The sequence below is a fragment of the Ovis canadensis genome, chromosome 20 (genome assembly GCF_042477335.2).
Source record: "Ovis canadensis isolate MfBH-ARS-UI-01 breed Bighorn chromosome 20, ARS-UI_OviCan_v2, whole genome shotgun sequence".
NCBI classification, from domain to species: Eukaryota; Metazoa; Chordata; class Mammalia; order Artiodactyla; family Bovidae; genus Ovis; species Ovis canadensis.
The window spans coordinates 46,191,909-46,217,378 of NC_091264.1; the positions used below are offsets into that span (position 1 = coordinate 46,191,909).

The following is a 25,470-nucleotide window of genomic DNA, read 5'->3' on the forward strand; positions in this document are numbered from 1 at the left end:
GACTGTTGCAAGGTCTTCAGTCAAAAAGAGTTTTTCTTTCCCAGGTGCACAGAGTGATGTTATACCATAAGCTGAGGTTTAAGCTAATGCTGTTGAAGTCTAAAATTTGGGTTTGTTATAAAGACTATCAAAGAAGAGGAAGAGTAAGTCAAGGTCAGGGTGAATTTTTCAGACTTCAGATTTAGTGGTAGCCTTTTCAGTTGTCCTAGTAGATGTGAGTCACTGCTTAATGAGTATTTTCAGGAGATTTAACACAACAGTGGGAAGCTGGTATGGAGATTTGAAAGGCACCCCAGGCTTGGCTGCAGGAAAGCTAGAAGCCTAAGACTGTCCATGTACCTTAGGAGAGGGCACAAATGAACATATTTGGACCATCATATTTAACATGTCACATATGCCAAAACAGAATGAGCTGATGTCTTGTATTTTGTTAGATGCCATCAGTCAGTTCAGTTCACTCAGTCGTGTCTGGCTTTTTGCAACCTCATGGACTGCAGCAGGGCTGCTTCCCTGTCCATAACCAACTCCTGGAGCTTTTGTGCTTTTTTAAAAAAAAGTCCTCACTAATATATACATATGGTTGTGGCTGATACTGTGTTGGAAGGAAAAATGAGACTTCAGGGTAATGTTTCAAGTCTCAGTTCAGTTCAGTGGCTCAGTTGTGTCTGACTCTTTGCAACCCCATGGACTGGAGCACACCGGGCTTCCCTGTCCATCACCAGTTCCCGGACCCTACTCAAACTCATGTCCATCGTGTCAGTGATGCCATCCAACCATCTAACCCTCTCTCGTCCCCTTCTCCTCCTGCCTTCAATCTTTCCCAGCATCAGGGTCTTTTCCAATGAGTCAGTTCTTTCCATCAGGTGGCCAAGTCTAGATAGGTTCTTTAAGAAGTAATACCAATTGAAAACAATCACATACACAACTTCTCTCAGCCTATCTCTAACACTTTGTTTACAATGGCTAAATTAAATTCTTATTAGAGTTCCATCATTACTATCATTACCCAGTTTTACAGATGTAGAAAACAAAGGTAAGGTTATATGGTCACACAGCTCATAACCTGTAGGGAAAGTTAAATAATTTTCCCTCTACCCTTCTGAGTTCTTACCTGAGAACCCCTGAAATAAAAGATTAACAAGAGAAAAACAAGCAGAAGTAACATGTAGCCCTTATGTATACATGGGAGTTATCTGGGGGAAAATGAGTAACTCCTAAAAATAGCTTAGAATTCCAATTTAAATACTATCTTAATAGGGAAAATGAGTGAGAGGTGGTGTGTAAGCCTAATAGGGGTGAGTAAACGATTTTTAGGAAAGATGAATGGATCCTTAAGAGAATAGATGGGGAGAAGCAATAGTGATAAAATAAATTATGTTTAAAGCAGGATAATAAAACTTATAGACATAAAATTATCTCTCTGTTCACTGGGGCCACACCCCTCTTCACTGTACATTGTGCACATTATAGCAGTACATTGACCAAATCTCCTTACAAGACATATGAATACCTGCTTGACTGAAAAGAGCAATTTTCTCCTGGTGCCAGCAAGGTACCTTCTTAGAAGATAACACTCCTTTCTCAATCCTGGAAGGGACGGCAATGCCCCACTACTCACCTTATACATGTGGGTCTGGACTATGTAGTCTGTCAATAGTAACTTTAAGATATAACTCTTTGTCTTAAGAATATACTATGTTTTGAATGCTAACAAGCAGAACAGTCCTCAGAGCTTTCTGAAAGACTGTCTCGAAGGTGATATTCCTCAGGTTGGCTCTAATGAAGTCCTAGTTTCTTTCTCAGATTGATCGTTTTCATGGACAATAGTTTGTGACAAGGTTTGTGTGGGCGTGGTAAAAGTGTCCTTTTCTCTAATAAGTATCACTCTTCCCTAGTTAGTGAAACTCTTTGGGGAAGGATTTATTGAGTTCTTTTTGTCTGTCTTTAGGTAGACAATGGGAGTTCAGAGAAATCCTCTATGCATTTGCTGTTTTTCTGCTACAGCTCAAAATAATCAACATACTTATAGGAGAGGGACAGTAACTTTCCTTCTACCCTTCTAAATTCTTGGCTGAAAGGGTAGGTTAACATGAGAAAAACAATTTAATAACATTTAAACCTCACATATGCATAAAAGATACCTAGAAAAACTGAGTAAAATTCTGCAAGTTTGTCCAAGACCCCACTTTAAATATCTTCAGCTAAAAACAAAAGAAGTAGGAGGGAGCTAGTTATGAGAGGTTACCAGGAAAGCAAAGAAGAGTAAGGTTATTACACAGAATTAAGTCCAGGGTCTTCTCATTGATGAGATTCTCTGGTGATCCAGTTATCCTATCTTCCTGGTACAGAGAGAAAGACATTCATTGAAATTCCCTTTATAAATGTAAGTGTCCTTCACAAAAGAATAAATTCTCACACACACAAAAAAGTAAATTCTACTCTATGTCTGGTATTTAAAAAAAAAAAAAAGACCCAGCTCAAAAGTAGCATATGAAGGGTGAGAGTCATATTCTGCTACCATTCACAACTAACAGTCACCTTCTCGTGAATGAGAAAGTACAGTATTTGCCAAAAAATAATAATAATAATAATAAGCCCTTACTAAAACTCTCAGTCGAAAATATAAATAGACTCAGATTCAAAGACCAAAGGGAGCAAAACAATCCAGAGTAAAATTTAACATATGCATTATACTAGGTTCTCTCCCTTTCACAGTCACTGGATCCAGAGAGGGGCGGAGCCAAGGGAGTGGTTTCAGAGAGTCTTTTCCCGCCCGCGCGTTCAGTTCTCAATGAGGTCCGACTACAGATTATAATTACTCTCAACCAAGCGGTAATAGCACTGCTGTATCGCACACGCTTGCAACAGTTCAGGTAGCATGTCTGGACGTGGTAAAGGCGGCAAAGGCCTTGGGAAAGGAGGCGCTAAGCGCCACCGCAAGGTTCTGCGCGACAATATCCAGGGTATCACCAAGCCCGCCATCCGTCGCCTGGCTCGTCGTGGTGGTGTGAAGCGCATCTCCGGGCTCATCTACGAGGAGACCCGTGGGGTGCTGAAGGTATTTCTGGAAAATGTAATCCGGGACGCGGTCACCTACACCGAGCACGCCAAACGCAAGACTGTCACCGCCATGGACGTGGTCTACGCGCTCAAACGCCAGGGCCGCACCCTCTATGGTTTCGGCGGCTAAAGCTTCATCCAGTACGTTTATTTTAAAGGCCCTTTTCAGGGCCGCCCACTCCCTCTCGGAAAGGGCTGTGCTCAGTGTCTACTTGGATTAGAAATGTATTCTCCAATACTAAAGTAGTTTTTCTGTGCGGTTCTCTACCATAACACTTAAGTTAATCCAATCCTTGTTCATATGCGAAGAGTAGCGGTGCCTTCGGTCAAGAGGGCAGTAAAATTGTTTGGCTTAGTATGCGGCGGAAGTCCCGGTGCCCTGTTGGAGAACTTCAAGGCACCCGCTCTCGTGGGAGGGATCCTGCCTACCCCCCAAATCGTCTGTAAAAGGACTATCAACTACAGGCCAAAATTTTCGTCGAAGAGGCAAAACTGGGTGTACATGTGTGTGTTAAGTCGCGGCCGACTCAGAGCTCGCCAGGCTCCTCTGTCTTTGAATTTTCCAGGCAAGAATACTGGAGTGGGTTGCCATTTCCTACTCCAGGGGATCTTCTCGACTCAGGGATCGAACCCGTGTCTTTTGCGTCTCCGGCATTGGCAGGCGGCTTCTTTCCCACTGCGCCACCTGGGAAGCCCAAAGTATTTAATAAATATTTGTGCAAATTGCCAGAAACTGCCGGGGTGCTGCTGGTCGCTGACAAGCCAGATGAATTAAATACATTGCCAGAAAGAGCCTGGGTGTTACTTAGTGTTTGCAGGGAGCGACGCCAGGATCTGCGCTCTGATCTCTGCAGCCCCACCACCTCCTTGTCCTCCGGGTCGCGCCCCGAACCTCCGCCTCCGGTACTTTGGAGTTTGAGCCATCCATCATGCTGAGTGCCGTGACCCCTCGTAAACCCAGTGGTCTTGGTTTTTGAAGTGCCTTGGCATTGCTGATTTTCATCCTCAGGCTGGAGGCGTCTGGCTAAGCAGTTTGTAAATTTCCATTTACTATATTAAGCGATTCTGTTCTGAACCCTTAGGCTTCTAGCAGGGCCTTTGAGATTGTAGGCAGACCCTGTTCTGAACCCTTAGGCCTCTAGCAGGGCCTTTGAGATTGTAGGCAGACCCTTTGTGGTAAAGTGACTCTTCGTCTCTCTCTGTACTCTGCTGTAAATTATACTTCAAAATGAAACTTTCAAAAATGACAGTATGGTCACAAAAGTTTTTTTTGACGTGTGTCTTCAAACTGATAAACCAGTCGACTGACTGAATAATCAGCCTCCTTGATTTTTTGTTTGAGACATGTGTATTGATGACTGCTCTAGGAAACACTGCTGCCTCGTCATTCTGTCTCCTGACCCCTAGAGGAGATACTGACTAGGCAGTTGAGAAAGTGAGATTCTTAATTTCAGGTGAGACTTCTGGACTAGAGAAAAAAATTGGAGACTCATCAACATATAAATGGTCAAACTGGATGAGAGTACTAAGAAGTTAAATGTTTTATAGCAGCACGTTGTTTGTAAATGAGTGGAAGCAATAAAAATTGTCATCAAAATGGACCAGATAAAATATATCCATAAAATGGTGTCTTAGTTCAGGCTGATACAATGAAAATACTGTGGACCGTGTGCTTTAACAACAAATATTTCTCAGAGTTCTGGAGACTGAAGTCCAGCATCAAGGTGTTAGGCAGATTCAGGCAGATCGGGTGTGTGATAAGGACCAGGACCTACTTCATAGTCTGCTGTCTTCCTACTGTCTTCACGTGGCAGAGTTCGGTGAATGCAGGCATGAATGTTCTACACAAGGACACAGGCCCTCTCCCAACCTCAGGCCCACCATAGTGCTGCCATGATTGATTCCCTATCTATAATTCTTTGACTTGTCACTGCCTGAATCAATCAGCATGACAGGTTTTCTCTGGCTCTTAGGAATGATGCAGGAGTGGTATATCAGGCAGCATTATCTTTGTTCTGAACAAGGACTTCAGGAGTGTTAGGTCTGAGAAAGGTTCATACCTTTTTACCCAGGTCGTGGATATGACTAAAATGAGTATAATACAATCTACAAGTCTTATGAACTAAAAAAACATAAAAGAAGGTGGTCTATGGAGCAGCCACACTTCCCTTCAGTGTAGGAAATCTGTATCCACATATTTTATTACATATCTGAATGGAGGACAGGAAATTCTAATTTGCTTACTGGTGTACCCCAATGCCTAAACAATATCTGGCACATTACACAAAATCAACACATATGTCCTGAAGGGCACCAGGATTACATTACTCTCCCAACCAGGCCCATTTTAGCTCCTCAGATATGCTTATAACACCACCCTTATGGCAGAAAATGAAGAGGAACTAAAAAGCCTCTTGATGAAAGTGAAAGAGGAGAGCGAAAAAGTTGGCTTAAAGCTCAACATTCAGAAAATGAAGATCATGGCATCTGGTCCCATCACTTCATGGGAAATAGATGGGGAAACAGTAGAAACAGTGTCAGACTTTATTTTTTGGGGCTCCAAAATCACTGCAGATGGTGACTGCAGCCATGAAATTAAAAGACGCTTCACTCCTTGGAAGAAAAGTTATGACCAAACTAGATAGTATATTCAAAAGCAGAGACATTACTTTGCCAACTAAGGTCCATCTAGTCAAGGCTATGGTTTTTCCTGTGGTCATGTATGGATGTGAGAGTTGGACTGTGAAGAAGGCTGAGCGCCGAAGAATTGATGCTTTTGAACTGTGGTGTTGGAGAAGACTCTTGAGAGTCCCTTGGACTGCAAGGAGATCCAACCAGTCCATTCTGAAGGAGATCAGCCCTGGGATTTCCTTGGAAGGAATGATGCTAATGCTGAAGCTCCAGTACTTTGGCCACCTCATGCGAAGTGTTGACTCATTGGAAAAGACTCTGATGCTGGGAGGGATTGGGGGCAGGAGAAGGGGACGACAGAGGATGAGATGGCTGGATGGCATCACGGACTCGATGGACGAGATCTGAGTGAACTCCGGGAGATGGTGATGGACAGGGAGTCCTGGCGTGCTGCAATTCATGGGGTCACAAAGAGTCAGACACGACTGAGCGACTGAACTGAACTGAACTGAGTCATCCAAAAGGCAGCTGTGAACCCTCCCCAGTCAGTTTAAATTAAGGCAGTTTAGGTAATTATATCATTCCCCTCCAAGTCTTGAAGGACAGTTATCAGGTGGGAAACAGACTGAAAAAGACTAGGAGAAACACTAGAACATACTGAGGCTGGAATCAGCCAACCCTCTAAAAAAATGATACAAAAAAGAACCCAGTGATAGAGGCATTTGTGAATATCTTTTAGATGGGAATACTTTTCCCTACTAGCCAACCTTGAGTGAATTCACGTTCCTTCAGTTGATATGCCACTGAAACATATAATTGTAGGAGATATTTTCTTGCTTAAAAACTTTCTGTGGCTACAACTACAGACCAAGCATAGACCAAGGAGGCCATACTTTAGCAAGAGAACATCTTCACAGACCAACAGGCCTACCCTACAAACTTCATCTCCTGCTACCCTGCCTGGAGATTATATATATATATATATATATATATATATATATATATATATATGCTTTTCTGAGATATAAACTACATACCATAAAATTTTATCTACTTTTTTTTAGTGTACAAACAATAAATTTTAGTATATTTACTTAGCTGTACTACCATCACTACAGTCTATTTGAGAATATTTCAATTACCCTAATTTCCATTTCTCTGTGATGGGAGGCAAAAAAGTATGGTTTACTGCTGAGCGGTGTTGACACCTAGACGGAAGGGCGTTTTCTTCATAATTTCTGAACTAAATGCCTGGGTTTCCCGGCGGTCTCAATCAGGCTTCTTTTGCACGCCACTTCACTTCAGATTATTTTAATCGAGACAAATCACCCTGTTAGTGGCGGTAATTTCAGCACTGTTCTCAGGACATGACAGGCTGTTTCCGTCTCATAACCCGTAAAAAAAAAATTTACCAAACCCGGGCTTTGCCTTTTCTCGCCCTTTTCCCCACCCCCTATTTAGGTCGCCGCGGGAAAGCACAGATCACCAGTTGTGACAGGTTGACACTCATGGGTGAGGCTTAGCGACATAGTTTTTCTTAGTTCAAAAGCTTTTTAGTTCTTTTCCACTTTTAGTAATTAAATCTTCGCCGCTGTCCAGTGCATGACAGCAAGTAATTCCGTACATACATACAGATTACTAAACCCCGCAATGTCTTCTGGCTCAGGGCTAGTGTTTAACTGTAGCACTTACCTGTTTCTCAGCTAATAGTTTACAGCTTTTTTAAGAGTAGTTGGGTGGCCCTGAAAAGGGCCTTTGGTTGAAATCAAACTCCTGAGAGCTAATCGAAAAGCTTAACCACCAAAACCGTAGAGGGTACGGCCCTGGCGCTTGAGAGCGTAGACCACGTCCATAGCGGTGACTGTCTTCCGCTTGGCATGCTCGGTGTAGGTGACCGCGTCCCGGATCACGTTCTCCAGAAACACTTTCAGGACCCCGCGGGTCTCTTCATAGATGAGCCCGGAGATGCGCTTCACACCGCCACGACGAGCCAGGCGGCGGATAGCAGGTTTGGTGATGCCCTGGATATTATCGCGCAGAACCTTGCGATGGCGCTTAGCGCCGCCTTTCCCCAGACCTTTGCCGCCTTTGCCGCGTCCAGACATGGCTTTGTAAGAAGTAAACCAACCGCAACCGACGAGTAAGCCAAGAACCGAGTCTTATATACCTACTCCCTCCGCCCCTCCCCCCACGAAGAGCAGGGAAAGCGTGCAAGCCGGAAGTGTGACGCCATCAATCCCCGCCCTTAATCCCTCCTCCAAGCCCCGGGAACTGGCGCCAAAGGAACTGAAGGACCGGAAGGGAGAGGCGGATCGGGTTGACTAGGCGGGCTGAGCTCAGTTTGACCAATAGTCTTTGGTTGCTTGGCTGGGGGGCTACACTGTTTAAAGTACTCAGAGGGAGCAGGCTTAGAGCAGACATATTCCAAATATCCTAGGTAGAACAAATACTATAAAAGGCAAAAATTTATTATCAGTAATTTTTCATAATCGTAAAAATGTCAAGATCAGAGATAGAAATGTAAAAATGGTTATAGTATTCTGACGTTCAAGAGGCCCTATTATAAAAACGTTCTGCAAATGTCGATCACTGCGTGCCTCCGAAACCCTGGCTCTTAATTAAGATATGAGAGAACAGTACTAAACACAAAGGGTCAGCTTGTTCGCATATGCAGGAAATATTGAAAAACAGAAAAAAAAGCACCCATGACCCTAGTGTTATTGATGCATGTTCTTCCATCCCAAAGCAGTATGTTCAATTACTGTAGTTGGTTCGTCTTACAGCCGTTTTACTTGAAAACGTGGGTGGCTCTGAAAAGAGCCTTTGCTTGAAATCTCTGTGGAATTTATGCTCTCTCTCCGCGGATGCGACGGGCTAGCTGGATGTCCTTGGGCATGATGGTAACGCGCTTGGCGTGAATAGCGCACAAATTGGTGTCCTCGAAAAGACCCACCAGGTAGGCTTCACATGCCTCCTGCAGTGCCATCACCGCCGAACTCTGAAAGCGCAAGTCGGTCTTGAAGTCCTGGGCAATCTCACGCACAAGGCGTTGAAAAGGCAATTTACGGATAAGAAGCTCTGTGGACTTTTGGTAGCGGCGGATCTCGCGCAGGGCCACCGTGCCAGGACGGTAGCGGTGAGGCTTTTTTACGCCGCCGGTGGCCGGTGCACTCTTGCGAGCCGCCTTGGTGGCTAGCTGCTTGCGTGGCGCCTTGCCGCCAGTGGATTTACGGGCAGTTTGCTTTGTACGGGCCATGATAAGTAACTACAAAGCAGATATGCCTAACACTAGCTCAAATAAGTCGCCCAGCGGTTTTGCTGGTATTTATAGTACCTAAAGGGTAGTGATTGGGCGGAAGAAAAGTTTGAATATTACGTTACAGGTTCTGATTAGTCTAGCTTTAAACTTTCCAAAAAGCGTGCAGTTTAATTGGCCGCTTCCTTCTATCTTCGGCTCTTTTCAAATTTTTTTAAACTTTTGTTCTTTTCCACACACGATTTTCCTGTAAATGCAATGCTTTGGGCGTTATCTTTTCGGAAAAATAGACATTCACTTCATTGATATTGTAGTAATGTAGGTTTCTTAGTCCCCTGAGTGGTATGGGAATTGAGGGATGTACATTCCCTTGTCGGTAACCCGATATCGGGTTAGAAATTTCTAAAGCCATTTTACAAAAAAAAAGAGATTCCTCTGTAAAGCTTAAACTGACCGAGGAACTTCTTTGAAACCTACAAGATGTAACCACAAAAACAGCCAAAAAAAAAAAAAAGAACAATCACACTAGCTTTTCCAGAAGTATTTTCTGTAATAAGGCACTTTTTTCTTATACTCTGACTTTACATTTGGAGCTTTCTGAAACTAGTATTTTCTAAAGTCTAGAATACACTAAGCCTGGTGCAATGCCGGGTAGACAACGGCGGGACAGCCACAAGGGATCAGAGGAATTTCCCCATGGGAAGCAGGCGATGGACTAAACTACGTAAATAGGTTATGGACCAAAACGAAGACAGTTTACTACTGCCAGTGACTGATTTTATTTTTTAAAAAGCCAAATGTGAACCGTTTATGAAAGCGGTCATCCAGATTCTACCTTTTGATTGGTAGAGTCCATTTTACTTGTTAGCCAGTAACAATGCACATATAGCATCCCTCATTTGCATGGAGCATTTCCCTTTCATTAGACACAGGCGGCACAAATCATTCTTTAAATAAGAAATTGTTGCGTGCAGCAGTTCCCTTTTAAAAACTTTTGATTAGATGCCACATTTATTACTATAGGAAAAGCCTGTTTATGTCTTTCCAGAAATGCTCATTTATGAAACCTTCCTCTTGGAGGAAGATTTTATACCTGTGTGATAATTGTCCTTTAAGACGCCTAGCTCCAATTGTTATCTCTTCCAAGTTATTAGAAATTACATAATGGGTTCTGTAAATACAGACTCAAGAAAACGACAATTAAGAAAGGGTAAAGATGGGCGACTCTCATGTCTGGACGAACCAATGAGCGCTCAGTCGTGTTCGACTATGCGACCCCACGGACTGTAGCCTGCCAGGGTCCTCTGTGCTTGGGATTCTCCAGGCAAGATTACTGGAGTGGGTTGCCATTCCCTGTGTCTGGAACCATTTTATTATTGGCCACAAGGCGGAAACGAGCTCTTAAGATTTTTTGAGGGTTACTGGGGAAAATTCGGGTCACTGAGACCAGTGCGGACTTGTTTGAAAACCGCAGGCGCTGGCGCGGGAATGACTTGTCACTGCACTGCTTCATTCTCGCTACTGCTAGGAGATTGCCCAGAACAGTATTGTGAAAGGGGAGTTTTATTCTCTCAGCAGTTAGTCTGATTCGCATTGTGAAGTCGTTTTACCATTGTTGCTGCTTTTACAGCCATAAACAAGTTAAAGGGAGAGTGCCCTAAAATATTATCTTGGGGTTGTGTTCTCTCATTTTCATACTAAAGCAACTTTTCCCCCTGCTCCCACATCCTCCCTGTGTGCAATGCCAGTTTAGTCCACCCAGAGCTTACTTGATGTCTTTCGTGTGCTAGGTTTGCGGCTTGGTATATCTTATGAGGATGAAAGCGGATCCAAAATTTGTTACGTGCATTGGGCTGTGGATATAAGTCGTAATTACAGAAATTGCGGGCTAAGCTTTCCACAGGTGCAGCTTGTCAATTGCAGTGTTAACCAATTCTTTTGTTTTCTACAATTCTTTGTCCCAAATAAACGCACCCTGGTTCAGACCAAGGGCACCCGGGTCTCAGGTCTTTGCCACACATACTCAGCGTTGCCAGGAAAGGAAGTGGCATTAATGAGAACTTTTCCCAAACCTGCAGACCAGGCCTACATACTCTCGCTTTCTTCTCTCCCTTTCATTCATTCAAGATATAACCTTTTGAATTGACTGCAGATTAGAAACTGATATCCCTTGGCAGTGCTTCCTAGAGGCGAGGTTTCAGGTGAAACTCCTTGGATTCTTACGCAATTGCCTTATTTGCAGCTCTTCCACCCCCAAAAGAAAAACACACCAAAAAAAAACCTGCTTTTTTTTTTTTTTTTAAAGTTGTACCCTCTGGTGCACCCTCATTTAAAAATGGCCCGGACCCTTCCCTGCGGAGTGGATTATTTCCGTCTCCACTGGGCGTGAGGGGTGAGGGGTGGAAAAGGATGCTGTCTGGGTGCCTCGGTGTAAGCGCTGGGAAAGCGGGACCATAGGCCACAGCCGCTGGAGGCTGTGTTGCCAGACCCAGTCCGGAGGGCAGGGGTCGCTAGGGTGCCGAGGGCGGGCGCCAGCGCTCACCAATCACAGCGCGGCCCCGCCCTATAAATATCGCGCGCTGGAGCGACCCGCGTCTTACTGCCTCGTTGGGTCTAGCGGTTTAGTTATTTTTTCCTTACTTCCGCCATGTCCGAAGTCGCGCTCCCTGCTCCAGCTGCTTCCACTGCCCCCGAGAAGCCTTCAGCTGGTAAGAAGGCGAAGAAGCCTGCGAAGGCTGCAGCGGCCGCCAAGAAAAAAACAGCGGGCCCTTCAGTTTCGGAGCTGATTGTGCAAGCCGTTTCTTCCTCCAAGGAGCGCAGCGGTGTATCCCTGGCCGCGCTGAAGAAGGCGCTGGCGGCCGCTGGCTACGATGTAGAAAAGAATAACAGCCGCATCAAGCTGGGTCTTAAGAGCCTAGTGAGCAAAGGCACCCTGGTGCAGACCAAGGGCACCGGCGCTTCGGGTTCTTTCAAGCTCAACAAGAAAGTAGCCTCCGTGGATGCCAAGCCCAGCGCCACAAAGTTGGCAACGAAAACCAAGGTAACAAGCGCTTCTAAGAAGCCCAAGAAGGCCACTGGGGCGGCTGCTGCCAAGAAAGTTGTCAAGGCTCCAAAAAAGGCTAAAAAGCCTGTGTTGACAAAAAAGTCCTCAAAGAGTCCTAAGAAGCCTAAGGCTGTGAAGCCTAAAAAAGTAGCCAAGAGCCCTGCCAAAGCCAAGGCTGTGAAACCCAAAGGGGCCAAAGTGAAGGTAACCAAGCCAAAGACCGCTGCCAAACCCAAGAAGGCAGCACCCAAGAAGAAGTAAGAGTTCTGGTTGGAAGCTGCTTCCAATAAACCAACGGCTCTTTTAAGAGCCACCAACTTACTTCAGGGAAAGAGCTTTATTACCACATAACTTTTTTTTTTTTTTTTTTTGCCCTCATGCAAATACAATGTGTGCAAGCCACTCTTAGCTCTACATCAGAATCTTTGAGGCTAAGTTAAACTCACGCTGTGGGGTTAGAAGCTGGTGTTTTGGGCCTCAAACTATTTCCCTAGTCCCGTTTTAACCTGAAGCTTCCATTTGTAGTTGTATGTCAGAAACAAGCTGGGACATACGTTCTTGGGCCATACTGCTGTCGCTAAGTTGGCTTTGGCTCTGAAATGCTTTTAAGGTGACCTTGGGAACGACGGTGATCCGCCGGCTGACCTGCGCTCAGATTGGTGTCTTCGAGTTCACCAGCTAGGCCTCGCAAGCCTCAGGCTGCGCCATCGAGGCTCAGCCGACTTACCCGGGGACCATTTGTAGGTTGTCAGCTAGTTTCCCGCCAGGCTCAGGAGAACTTCGCTGACCTGGAATTTGAGAGCTAAAGTCCAAAAGCTCTTACGGATTTCTCTGTTCCTGGAGTCGGAACTGCCCAGACTGGATAATATTTGAAATTTCCACTCTGTGCCTGCTGCTGCTAAATCGCTTCAGTCGTGTCCGACTCTGCGACCCCATAGACGGCAGCCCGCCAGGCTCTCCAGTCCCTGAGATTCTCCAGGCAAGAACACTGGAGTAGGTTGCCATTTCCTTCTCCAATGCATGAAGGTGAAAAGTTAAAGTGAAGACGCTCAGTCACGTCTGATTCTTTACGACCCTGGTGGCTCAGAGGTTAAAGCGTCTGCCTGGAATGCGGGAAACCCGGGTTCGATCCCTAGGTCGGGAAGATCCCCTGGAGAAGGAAATGACACCCCACTCCAGTACTCTTGCCTGGAGAATCCCACGGAGGGAGGAGCCTGGTAGGCTACAGTCCATGGGGTTGCAAAGAGTCGGACACGACTGAGCGACTTCACTTCACTTTAGAAAGAGATTTGCAGCTACAGGGGCCCTTCCTAAAGACAACAAGCTGATACTTCTAGAATTCAAGTGAAACAAAGGTGATATGAAAATGTCAGGGTGCAGGACTTCAAGAGCACCTTCAAGAGGACGCCCAAAGGGATGTATTCACCTAGAACAAGGAGAGAAGAAATTATGGAATGAGGATCTTGTGTGTTCCCAGAGTTGTCCAGCAGAGGGAGGCCTCTGGCTGATGGCAGGCTGACAACAGAGACAGTGGAAATTGGAGGCCTTTAATAACCATCATGTTCCCTACTTCAAAGTGACTAGAAACAGGGTTACCCATTAAAAAAAAATTTTTTTTTACTAGGACAAAAAGAACTATATTTACTTTTGTATCAAATTTATTTAACATTTTCTATCAAATCCTAATTTTAAAAAAACTTTAAATGTGTTATTACACTTGTTATCAGATAGGACACATTTAAGTTTCAACTGATTTGAAGGTTTGTAACTTAGACAGCATATTAAAAAGCAAGAGACATCACTTTGCCTAGAATGGTCCATCTAGTCAAGGCTATGGTTTTTCCAGTAGTCATTTATGGATGTGAGAGTTGGACTATAAAGAAAGCTGAGCACCGAAGAATTGATGCTTTTGAACTGTGGTGTTGGAGAAGACTCTTGAGAGTTCCTTGGAATGCAAGGAGATACGACCAGTCCATCCTAAAGGAAATCAGTCCTGAATATACATTGGATGTTGAAGCTGAAACTCCAATACTTTGGCCACCTGATGCAAAGAGCTGACTCATTTGAAAAGCCCCTGATGCTGGGAAAGATTGAAGGTGGAAGGAGAAAGGGAAGACAGAGGATGAGACAGTTGCATGACATTACCGACTCAATGGACATGAGTGTGAGTAAACTCCAGGAGTTGGTGATGGACAGGGAGGCCTGGCATGCTGCAGTCCATGGGGTCACAGAGGTGGACATGACTAAGCAACTGAACTGAACATATAGTTTGGATTATTGCATGAATTACAAGGGTGATGGCTAGTAGAAAGCTTACTAATCATGTTTCTCTGTCTTCCAGCTATAAAACAAAACCCAGTTAAGGCCAAAACTTCTTTATCTCCCATATTTCAGCAAGACATAATACATAAATCTGACTGCATGTGGGTGGAGTTCCTACCCATGGCTTTGGTCTTCTCTATAAAAAGGGCAAAAGTCCTGGGTAAAAGCAAGGTCTGATATGGTGGCAAAACAGAAATGAGGAGGGAGGAGAAATCTGTTTGCCAAGGCGGAGCATGGGGAGGGGATTGGCTCCCAAACCCAGCAGAAATTCCAGGAGAGACCTCCTCAAAAAGCAACCTTCATCAGAGAAGGCCTGAGCCCTGCAGGAAGGGATGCAGAGAGAATTTCCTTCCCACACCTCATGGACCCACAGGCACTGTGTATGTACTGTGATGTATGTATCAGGGATGTCATCCTTTGATCCTGGGGTCCCAGTGGAGAGGATAACAAGCAGACTGTGGGGAGGATCATAACCAGGAGGTGACAATTTGGAAAGTAACCAGAAAGGAATAGGATGGGGATGTAAAGCTTCATCCAATTATCTGGTCTCAGTCTCAAGATTTCCAGAGAAATGGGTCTCAGTGGTCCCAGATGTTTCTGGGAGAACTCTGCCCGGTCATCACGCAACTTTCACCCTGCAACTGTATCACTCCCTACTTCCCTTGCTTTAGCTTTTATCTGTCCAAACAGTAATCATACAGTCATAGAGCTTTGGATATGGACCTTTAAAGCTCCTTAAAGACAATGCCTTCCAACCCTTCCTGCAGGAGATAAGAAAATACAATAAAATTAACTCATACAAGATGCCCAGATAGTTAATAGCAGCTAGTAAACACAGAATAACTATAAAATTTGACATGTTTATAAGGGTTACATTATAATTTTTAAGCACTGCTTATTGTGTTTGCCTAATAACCACAGGGTACAATAATATTTGATGTGATCTGTTGGTCGCTCAATCATGTCCAACTCTTTAAATCCCATGAATTGTAGCCCACCAGGCTCTTCTGTCCATTGGTATTCTCCAGGCAATAATACTGGAGTAGGTTGCAATTCCCTTCTCCGGGGGATCTTCTCGATCCAGGGATCGAACCTGAGTCTCCTGTACTTCAGGCAGATTCTTTACCATCTGAGCCACAGGGGCCCTTACAATATTTATATATCTTATTATGTGTAACATAGACTTGTAGAAGGTATATCTGTCACAACTCTGTTCTTTGCTTAGGGCTCCAGGTGCATCATATTATGCACAGCTGCCTAAGGATTTATGCTTATAACATTAAAAAAAAATACAGAAGACATATGCGGATAGATATGGCAGGATGGGAGGGAGAGGTGGGAAAGGCAATGGGAAGGAGATGGGAGAGGGCAAACTGATAGGGGTGGGGACAACTCCAGACGTATAGGAAGAGATTCCACACAACTAAAGCCCATGGGAGTCTGATGACATTAATGTGTAAATGGAATGACTCCTAAGGCAATGGGGAGTAGTAGGGCCAAGGGGACACCAGAGAGCACATACATTCTGTACCCAACTACAAGGTATGTGTCCTCCTTCCCAGTCCCCTACCCCTCTATATACTACCAACTAGGCAAGTTCTCAATTCTTGGTAGAAGGCCTAACCATTAAAGGTCTTAGACTAGAGAATCATTCACTCATTCAACAAATATTTATCTATTTATTTACTTATTTATTTATTGGCTTGCTGGATCTTAGTTCTCTGACCAGGGATCTAACCCAGGCCCAAGGTAGTGAAAGCATACAGTCCTAACCACTGGATCACTAGGGAATTCCCTCAACAAATATTTACTGTATATCTACTATGAACTAAGTACTGTAACAGGTACAAAAACAAACACTCTTATTCTCTATAAAACTTAATTTCTTCATTAGTAAAATGTAGATGTTAATGCCTGATTTACCCATCATTCTAAGCCCAACCCCTTGCGACAGGAGTAAGTAACCTAAAGTTTTTTTTTTTATCAATTTCTCTAAATAGTCCTTCCGGTCTCTGGTGGATGCTGGTATGCCCCAAAGACCCATCCTGATGCCAATGCTCACCTCTGCACCACTGCTCCGCATTTCTACAAGGTCTCCCTTACCCTGTGGAGTCTTACAGCAGCCTGCTCTCCTGGTCCTGATCTGCTTTGCCTTGCATATACATAAAGACCTTTTCCCTGGTGGCTCAGGCAGTAAAGAATCTGCCTGCAACGCAGGAGACCCAGGTTTGATCCCTGGATCAGGAAGATCCCCCGGAGAAGGGAATGGCTATCCACTCCAGTATACTTGCCTGGAGAATTCCAATGGACAGAGAAGCCTGGCTGGCTACACTCCACGGGGTCACACAGTGTCAGATATGACAGAGTAACTTTCATTTCACTTTCATGACCAAGATATTATGGGAAATCTAGAATTTTTCCTCAACCACACTGAGTGCTGGGAGAATAAAGGAAGATACAACTGGAACTTAAAAGTGGGCGTTAAAGACGACTTCTCTCCAAATCCCTTGGGGGTGACTGTTCTCCAATGGTGATGCAAAGGTAGCTCCTTCCAGTCTGTGGCTTGTCTCTCTTCAGGTCATGGCTCCAAGGATGCCCTGGGGATAGTCTCTGACCCATGGACTCTAAAGAGAAAACAGATGGAGAACTGTAACTGGCAGTTCTGAAGACGCACACACCACTTTTGCCTACCTTCTACAGACTACTATTCAGTCATTGGACGACAAGGGCCTAGCAGGAGTCTAACTTTGAATCCAGGAAGAAGAGGAAAGGGACCATGCTTAACAAAAGTTAAAAAAATCTCTGACACAGGTGCTTTGCTGATTCACATTGTCTGGCTGTGACCCTTCTCCTCATCCTGCCACATCACAGAGGCCAGCATCAGTTGGTTGGTTTTAAGATATTAAGAAACTAATGAACCAGTGCAGCACCTCAAACACAGAGTCTACTGATAAAAAGATGTACAAGCCAAATGATTCTGATGATTATGAGTCATGTCAATAGTAAGAGGTAGTAGCTGAGGTAATTTTTATTTTGATCTTTATTTTCGATTTCATTGAAATCCCCTTTATACAGTAAACTACACAGAATTTAAATGTACAGCTTGATGAGTTTTGACAAATGTACATTTGCATTTACCACCACCCTAATCAAGGCTTAAAATTGTCAAGATGTTCTCTCCAAGTTGATATATAGCCCAGGGAATTGCCTACAAAGAGGCACAGGGGAACTATCTAAGTTGATGGAAATATTCTGTGTCTTGATTAAGGTGGTAACCACACATACTGGTCTATAAAACTCATTGACATATAATTAATACAGGTGCATTTTATTGTGTATAAGTTATCCTTCAATAAAGTTGATTTTTTTATATTATTGGCTGGAATGGGGGTGACAATTATTTTTAGGATAATTAAGCACAATATAACATTAAGAATTGTATAATCAACTCATTATTATATATTAAAAAAGGGGATAAACACTGGCATGATCAATTAAAATTAAAAACAACCTCTAAATTTTATTTTAGCCTATGGTTTTAAAAGCTGCCCTCCTTAACAAAAGCTACCCTTCAACTTTCCAAGTTGCATTATTCTGGTTGTTTCACATTGTCCTCATTTATCAGCTTATCTATCAAGGAAAAGCTATCAGATAAACTCATTCATGAATATGGGGATATAAACATATGTTAAACTTTAGTGAACACTTTAATTTCAAAAGAAAATACTGGCTAGACAAAACTAAAAAGATCAATACTTAATGGTAAGACTACACTTACTGAAACAAGTAAATGGGAAGAGCTGGAGAACAGGCCCTTTCTAGATTCTCCCTTCTCTCCCTCCCCACCCCAGCACATACCCTGGGCCTTCATACAAATGGGATCTCCAACTCGAACCACCTGGTCTAAATCAGGGTTCCTGATGAGCAGCTAGAGTTAGCTCTCTCTAGAGTTAGTTGATCATTGTATTGATTCTTTGCAACCCCATGGACTGTAGCCCACCAGGCTCCTCTATCCATGGGATACTCCAGGCAAGAATACTGGAGTGGAGTGGGTTGACATTCCCTTCTCCAGAGGATCTTCCTGACTCAGGGATTAAACCCAGGTCTTCTGCATTGCAGGCAGATTCTTTACCATCTGAGTCACCAGGGACACCCTGAGGTTAAGGACTATGCTACTTGAATCCTAGGTGACATCATATTGGCAGCACTTACTAAGAGTAACTGTTGGAATCTGAAAGTCTACCACTGGGCGTACTTTGGCCACCTCATGGGAAGAGTTGACTCATTGGAAAAGACTTTGATGCTGGGAGGGATTGGGGGCAGGAGAAGAAGGGGACTACCGAGAATGAGATGGCTGGATGGCATCACTGACTCGATGAACGCGAGTCTGAGTGATCGCCGGGAGTTGGTGATGGACAGGGAGGCTTGGCGTGCTGCGATTCATGGGGTCGCAAAGAGTCAGACAGGACTGAGCAACTGAAGTGAACCACTGGGAGGGTGAAAAGGTAAACTGGATGGGAGGGAGGAGAGGAAGAGATGCACACACCTGAGGGAGGAGCACTAGGATTAGATAGGATTTAGAAAAATTAGACATACAACAACAAGGAAAGGTCTTACTACACACATGTTGAAAGGTCTTTGGGAAACATCTCAGAAACAGCATGAGATCACAGTAGCAAAGTCTGCCAGTTCTCCACACTGTGGAAGTATACAACCTAAATGTTCTTCAACAGAGACACTGGAGCACATTATGATTTATTCTTTCAATGGGGTGGACTACACTGTGTGCATCTACATAGATAAAATCAATACCACGTGGGGAAAAAAGCAAGGGACAGAAGTTTAGATATAAAAGGTCAGTGCAGCAAGACAGCATTTAATATTGCTTTAGTGAAAGTGAAAGTCGCTCAATCGTGTGACTCTTTGCGACCCCATGGACTTCCGTGGAATTCTCCAGGCCAGAATACTGGAGTGGGCAGCCTTTCCCTTCTCGAAAGGATCTTCACAATCCAGGGATCGAACCCAGGTCTCCCGAATTGTAGGCAGATTCTTTACCAGCTGAGTCACAAGGGAACACCCAAGGACACCAGGGAGTGCTGGATATTGCTTTGCTTGACCTTAAAAATTCATGGAAATTATGTCATATCCATCTAATCTTAGGGAAAATACTTTTAGATATTTTTAACAAAAGCAGTTACTGGGAGAATAGAACCTATCTTCAGAAGCATGGATACCCCTAAGAGAGATAAGTGGTGGTCTTCCCTCAGCGTGTCACCTTTTTATTTCTCTAAAAACAATATGAAGCAGTAAGTCAAATGATAGCTTTTAAAAATCTGGGGGTTGGATACGCAGATTTCCACTTAGTTTTTGTACTTTTCTATTTGAAGTCTTTCACAGGAAAACAAAACAAAACAGTAACTACAAAGCGCGGCTAGAAGGAACTGCAGGTTCATGGACTCCACACCAGCCTCACCCTCGCCCTCCTACCACCCCACCCTAGAACTGTCTTTACTCACCCTGCCTCTTTTCTTGCTGGCAGACCTGGGGTTTCCATCTTCGTCACCTGAAGAGTCCACCTGGATCAGCTCCTTTCCCAGAGTTCTCGCTCTCAGAGAGAAATGAAAAAAGAATCAGCAGAGATCCCCAAGATGCTTGCTGCATTCCAGCCTCAGACCCTCACTTGGACCAGGGACGCGGAGTGAACTCTCAGGTGAAAGGATGCTGGGTCTGCGCCAAGAATGCTGGCCAATCAGAGAAGCCGAGAAACAAGTTATGCGTGGGGTGCACGTAGGGCTTGTAAAGGCAGTAGCAGGGGGAGCGGGAGCGGTAACGGTACTCGCGGAGGCCGGGGCGGGGCCAGCTTTGTGGGCGTGGCTTCTGCGGAGAGCGAAGGTCGGGACCCCACGCGGCGCGCGGGCCCTGGCTCTGAGCTGCGTTGCTTAAAGCTGGTGACGCTGGAATCCGTCCTCGCGAGATTTCCTCGCCTTAGGTCTGTGGCGCAAGCGACTCGATGGATTTGTTTTCACAGCGGCTGCTTACTTGCTGCTCTCTGCGCCCGTGTCTCGTGAACAACCGAATTTCGGGTGTAAGAATCACAAATGAGGAAAGACGAGTCTCGTCCTTACCAACAAACAAAACATGAAAAGCAGCTTTTTAAGAAATAAACTCGTGACCTTAGAACTTACCTGAAATACGTCACGGACAGTGGCAGAGAAAGGATATGCAACTTAAACCCCTCTCCTCTCCTCATCCTCATAGAACAGCCCCCACCAGTTCGCGGAATTCGCGGAGTCCTGGACTCCATACAGCGCCGGCCACCAGAAAATGTGAGGCCGCAGCGAAAGGGCAACCCCCACAGGTCCTGCTGCCCGCCCTGCTTTAGCTGTGGGGGGAGGACACACATGGCCCGAGTTGGGCCGAGACCTTGAACCCCTCCTTCCTCCCAGGACCCGCATCTGGAGAGAAATGAGAGTGCTCCGTGGATTTGGGGGAAGTGGTGAAGTCATCTGTGGCTTATCTCGGGGTATGGTGGGCCTGCGTAAGGCCAAAGAAGTGATGCCTGACCACACCCCCAGGGGAGAAGACTCTTCCGTGTTACCCGCAGAATCTCAGAATGTCAGACCTCTGCCTGAGCTCCCCTCCGTTATATCTACATCCCTTTTTAATTTGGGGCACACCAGGCTTCCCTAAATTATTTGAAATATCTCTAGGAATTTGCTTCAACGGTTGAGAACCACATAAGTGGGCTGAGTCCCACACAGTAGTGAATGTTCTTTGTCGATCTCTCGAGTTAATATTTTTGAAGCAGCGGAAGGCCCAGAGAAATAATTGAATTACCCAGGATGCCACAAAGATTAAGTGATGGTGGCCCAAGAATTCCTCTTCAGCAAGTCTTAAAAGTATGAAAGGGCTTTGCAATCATTATATAAAAAACAAAAACGCCTGTCTATTTTGTTGTATAGCTAGTGCTTTGTGCCTGAGCATTTCTCACTACAGCCTGGGATTATTGCCCACTATTACGCTTGAGGAGGTGGAGGCCCAGAGAGGTAGTGTCACTTGTTCATTAAAATCAGAAATTGGACTGGACCCTAGGAAACTGGATCATTTTATTTTTAAACTTTACCTAATATCTTTAATGGATCCAGGATGTCCAGCAAACTAAAGCAGGAATTCAGGAGTGGCATCAAGATTGAAAAAAGAAGAAAAAATTCAGTCCCATCCTCAGAGAATTTAGGTCTTGGAGAAAAGGGACACATGGCTAAGATAAAAGACATGGGAAGGAGAGGGAGCTTTGAAGATCGGAGGCCCTGCCTGTGGACTACAGTGTTGAGGCAACACCTAGTTCTTGGAACATCACAGATTGGATCGTTTTTATTTGGAAAAAATGGGGAAATCAGGATAAACTCAAAGAGAGGAGATTAGCATAGTCTATGGTCCACAAGCTCATTAATATTCTAATCAAGCACCTTCTTAAATAACAATCACTTTGTCTTCCTTAGTCCTGGTGAAGAAGGGACGATTTGGGGTGAAGTGCCTAGGTGTGGAGCTTCCTGCGTTTTCAATCCCTGCTGCTGCATAAACACTTGTTCCCTCCCTGCTGCTGCTTCTGCTGCTAAGTCACTTCAGTCGTGTCCGACTCTGTGCGACCCCATAGACGGCAGCCTACCAGGCTCCCCTGTCCCTGGGATTCTTCAGGCAAGAACACTGGAGTGGGTTGCCATTTCCTTCTCCAATGCATGAAAGTGAAAAGCGAAAGTGAAGTCGCTCAGTCGTGTCTGACTCTTTGCGACCCCATGGACTGCAGCCTACCAGGCTCCTCCATCCATGGGATTTTCCAGGCAAGAGTACTGGAGTGGGGTGCCATCGCCTTCTCCGTGTTCCCTCCCTGAGAGTCCCAAAAGAACTAGTGCAGAGATTCCGCTTCAGGCTGGTAGTGTGCGTGAGCAAGGTTGAGAGAGAAGGATGTGAGGATCAGTTCTCACAGAATCCGAGGCACTGAGGCTGTTTGTGTGGATGAAGAAAGTGTAATTACTGACAGCACTGAGAGCTCTAATAAATCTTGTTTGTGGAAAGAAACAGGCGCTGGGTCTGTTGAGGGCTAGGGACTCAGAATGTCTCTGTATCTCTGTCCATCCTTAATTTAGATTTTGAGACTATGCATCAAGTTTCTTAGGATAAATTGCAAAAATTTCCTAAATTTATCTTATCCACTTGCTCTTTGCAATGTGACTTTGTAGCTTCTCCTTCCATCAAGAACTGGAGTTTAATTTTTTCTCTGTCTCTTGAAACTGGGTTTGACCAAGTGATTTAACAAATGTGACCCAAGCAGATGGTTGAAAATAGCCTGGCATAGTGCAGCTTGTACACATCTTGATTCTCTCACAACCCTGAAACTCCCATGTTGTGAAAGACATTGAGCTCATTGGTTGGAGGTTAAAGCACCCAAGTCAATAGCCTTCCAATTGCCAGACTTGCAGGTGAGGCTATCCCATATCACCCGATACCAGTCAACATTCCAGCTGATGGAAACACCTGAGAAGACCCAGCAGAATTTAACCCTGACTACGAGAACCACTGGCTGAGCTACAGAATTGTAAGTGAACAAATGGTAGTGGTTTGTTCAGGTGGTTTGATACTCATCAAAAATTGGCACATGCTTAGTGAATGGCCATGAATTAGTCTTCTAGAACAGTGTCAATTCTGCCTGTCCTTCAAGAGAAGCAACCCATGCTCTGTACCAAATCCTGGATATATCCAGATCCTTGTTCTCTCCCCCTCTCCCCTCCATTTTGTCCATTTTTATATCCTTCCCTTTCCTACATTAGGAAACAGAAATGAGGATTAATGAAGCGGTCTAGGCTCCAGTGATGTTTTCACTTAGCAGTCTCGATTCCCATCTCCTCAGAAAGATTCTCCAGTCTGATTCCCCAGCCCATGGTTTTCCACATTATCAAAGTTCCTCCAGGTTCCCAGCTCTTAGAGGGTTTGACTGACGACAGTGAGAGTTGTGGAAACATAGAGGCAGGTCTGGGAAGAGGAAGAAAGGGAAGGAGGGAGATAAGAATATATCAGTAGTATTTTAAACAAATGTTCATATACTGTGACTCGGAAATTCTTTTTCAAAAACGCACCTGAGAAAAACAAGATAAGTAAAAACCTACTTACATACATTGACGTTTATTTCAATATTAGTTAAATTGAAACAGACAACTGAGTGTATGTGCGATTATAAGATCACTAGTCATTTAAAACCACATCTTAACATAATGTTTAATGCCATGGGGAAAAGGAGGAAAAAAAAAATCAAGATCAAACATACATATGGGGAAGGTGATTTGGAGTGTGCGTTGCTTAGAACTTAGAGTATTATTACTGTATTTTACAGTATTCCATAAAATATATCTGTTAATTTAATCATTTAATATCTAAAGCTATTTCCATATTTATATATTGAAAAAGGAAAAGAGAGGGGGAGATAGCAGTAGTTGCTGTCTCTGAAAATTTATTTTTTAAAATATTTATTTATTTATTTGGCCACACCAGGTCTTAATTGTGGCACATGGGATTTTGTTGTGGCATGTGGAATCTTTAGTTGCAGCATTCTTCATTGTCGCATATGGGATCTGGTTCCCTGAACAGGGATCAATTCTGGGTTCCCTGAATGGTAAGCATGGAGTCTTAGCCACTGGACCACAGGGAAGTCCCATGTCACTGAAACGTTGAGCTGAGACCTGGATGTAAGAGAAGGTGGTAACTAGGATGCAGGGTGCTGGAATAGAGGGGCTGTATCACAAAAGGTGGAAAAGGCAGTCTCAAGTGCAATACTGACCTGTTTCCCACTTTGAGTGCTTGCTGCCATTTCCTGGATGTCCATGAAGTCTCAGAATTGTTTGTCTGAAGCTCATTTGGTGAAGCTTTATCCACCCACACCATTCCCTCTTCAGTTGAAGTTTTCCTCCTGGGATGTTAATTCCCTAATACTTTCTATCTGCCAAGCTGGTGATTGAAATGAGCTCACCCAGCTTCAGAAAAGGCAGATATGGAAAAGACTACTCTGATCCTAGAACATATGCTCAAAGGCTCTTGGGTCAGAATGACCTTCGCATTATCTAGGACCAAAGAGAAGGCTACTGTATATGAAAGGTGAGAAGTGGAAGAGCAGACTATTACTCCAGGAAGGCAAGGTCTGTGGGCCAGAATCTGCCTTCTAGGCCATTGTGAGGAATTTGAACTTTACATGAGAACAGACACTGCGTCATCTGGACTGTTTCTGTGTCTCTGCTTCTCTCAGTTGCTGTCCTGTTACTCCTCTCTTTCCTGTGTCTCTGGTCTGCTGCTGCAGCACCACATACACTTCACATACCTAACACCTCATGCAATCACAGGGCATGGGATATCAAACAGGTATGAGGACGGGGCACCAGAGGACATTTCTTCTTTTGTTTCTTGGCTAAATATGTGGGTACCAAATGCTGCCCACAGATTCTGCCTGCTATGAGAGGGTTTTCCAGACTGACGTGAGACATTGGGTTGGGTGGGTGTGGGAGTCACATTCCCTGTAGCTCTCTGATGAATCTTGCTCAGAATTCTAACAAGGTGGAGCTAAGCTGCCCAAGTTCATTACTGCCTCATCAAGGTGGACAAAGAGGAATGTGGCTTTGGACAAGTTCTGGCTAATCACATTAAAGCAGAAGGTTGTAGGGTAAGTAGTAAAAGATAGCTCTTGAATGCATGCCCTTTCCTCTAGTTCCGTGTCTCTCTTTCCATCTTAAAGCTTCGAATGCAGGTGTGATGGCTGGAGCTTTAAAAACTGCCTTGGATCCTAGGGATAGTGCAAGGGTTGCTGGAAGGCTTGGCAATTTCATGGAGTTGCCATACCAGCCCTAGACCGGATTTCCTGTACTTCCACATCTGGACTGCTTCTTCACGAGAGAGAGAACTTGTTTCAGTCACTGTCCATTTGGGTTTTCTATTCTACAGAACTTAACTGAATCTTCAGGGGCACAGTGAGTTGCTGTCTTTAGAAAAAATGCAACCATAAAACCATCTGCTCTTTGTTTTCCTTGTTTCCCTAAATATTAATAGGCATTCTGTAACTTTCTGAATTACATTTTTATGTATTAGTCTGTTTAGCTTTTCTTTCTGCTTCTTGAGTCAG

General features: G+C 44.4%; 4 protein-coding genes and 1 long non-coding RNA gene across 5 annotated transcripts; 2 read left to right on the forward strand and 3 right to left on the reverse strand.

Annotated features, from left to right (window-relative positions):
• Window positions 1-2,844: 2,844 nt before the first annotated feature.
• LOC138425049 (histone H4) lies at window positions 2,845-4,671 on the forward strand. Its single transcript, XM_069562636.1, has one exon. It carries the CDS (start codon window positions 2,879-2,881, stop codon window positions 3,188-3,190), a length of 312 nt encoding a protein of 103 aa, XP_069418737.1. The 5' UTR covers window positions 2,845-2,878; the 3' UTR covers window positions 3,191-4,671.
• A 2,752-nt stretch (window positions 4,672-7,423) lies between these two features.
• On the reverse strand, window positions 7,424-7,883 carry LOC138425048 (histone H4). The gene has a single exon (XM_069562635.1). It carries the CDS (start codon window positions 7,794-7,796, stop codon window positions 7,485-7,487), a length of 312 nt encoding a protein of 103 aa, XP_069418736.1. The 5' UTR covers window positions 7,797-7,883; the 3' UTR covers window positions 7,424-7,484.
• Window positions 7,884-8,492: 609 nt separating this feature from the next.
• On the reverse strand, window positions 8,493-8,968 carry LOC138425050 (histone H3.1). Its single transcript, XM_069562637.1, has one exon. It carries the CDS (start codon window positions 8,945-8,947, stop codon window positions 8,537-8,539), a length of 411 nt encoding a protein of 136 aa, XP_069418738.1. The 5' UTR covers window positions 8,948-8,968; the 3' UTR covers window positions 8,493-8,536.
• A 2,626-nt stretch (window positions 8,969-11,594) lies between these two features.
• On the forward strand, window positions 11,595-12,754 carry H1-1 (H1.1 linker histone, cluster member). The gene has a single exon (XM_069563752.1). The coding sequence runs from the start codon at window positions 11,595-11,597 to the stop codon at window positions 12,249-12,251; it is 657 nt and encodes a 218-aa protein (XP_069419853.1). The 3' UTR covers window positions 12,252-12,754.
• An 872-nt stretch (window positions 12,755-13,626) lies between these two features.
• On the reverse strand, window positions 13,627-21,788 carry LOC138425661 (uncharacterized). Its single transcript, XR_011251296.1, has 2 exons — window positions 19,829-21,788; window positions 13,627-16,936 (listed from the first exon to the last, which is right to left on the reverse strand). It is a non-coding gene; the product is annotated as an uncharacterized lncRNA (long non-coding RNA).
• Window positions 21,789-25,470: the final 3,682 nt, after the last annotated feature.

Bases quoted from the DNA above. Each gene is read 5' to 3' on its own strand.
- LOC138425049 (XM_069562636.1), top strand. From the start codon at position 2,879: ATGTCTGGACGTGGTAAAGGCGGCAAAGGCCTTGGGAAAGGAGGCGCT.
- LOC138425048 (XM_069562635.1), bottom strand. From the start codon at position 7,796: ATGTCTGGACGCGGCAAAGGCGGCAAAGGTCTGGGGAAAGGCGGCGCT.
- LOC138425050 (XM_069562637.1), bottom strand. From the start codon at position 8,947: ATGGCCCGTACAAAGCAAACTGCCCGTAAATCCACTGGCGGCAAGGCG.
- H1-1 (XM_069563752.1), top strand. From the start codon at position 11,595: ATGTCCGAAGTCGCGCTCCCTGCTCCAGCTGCTTCCACTGCCCCCGAG.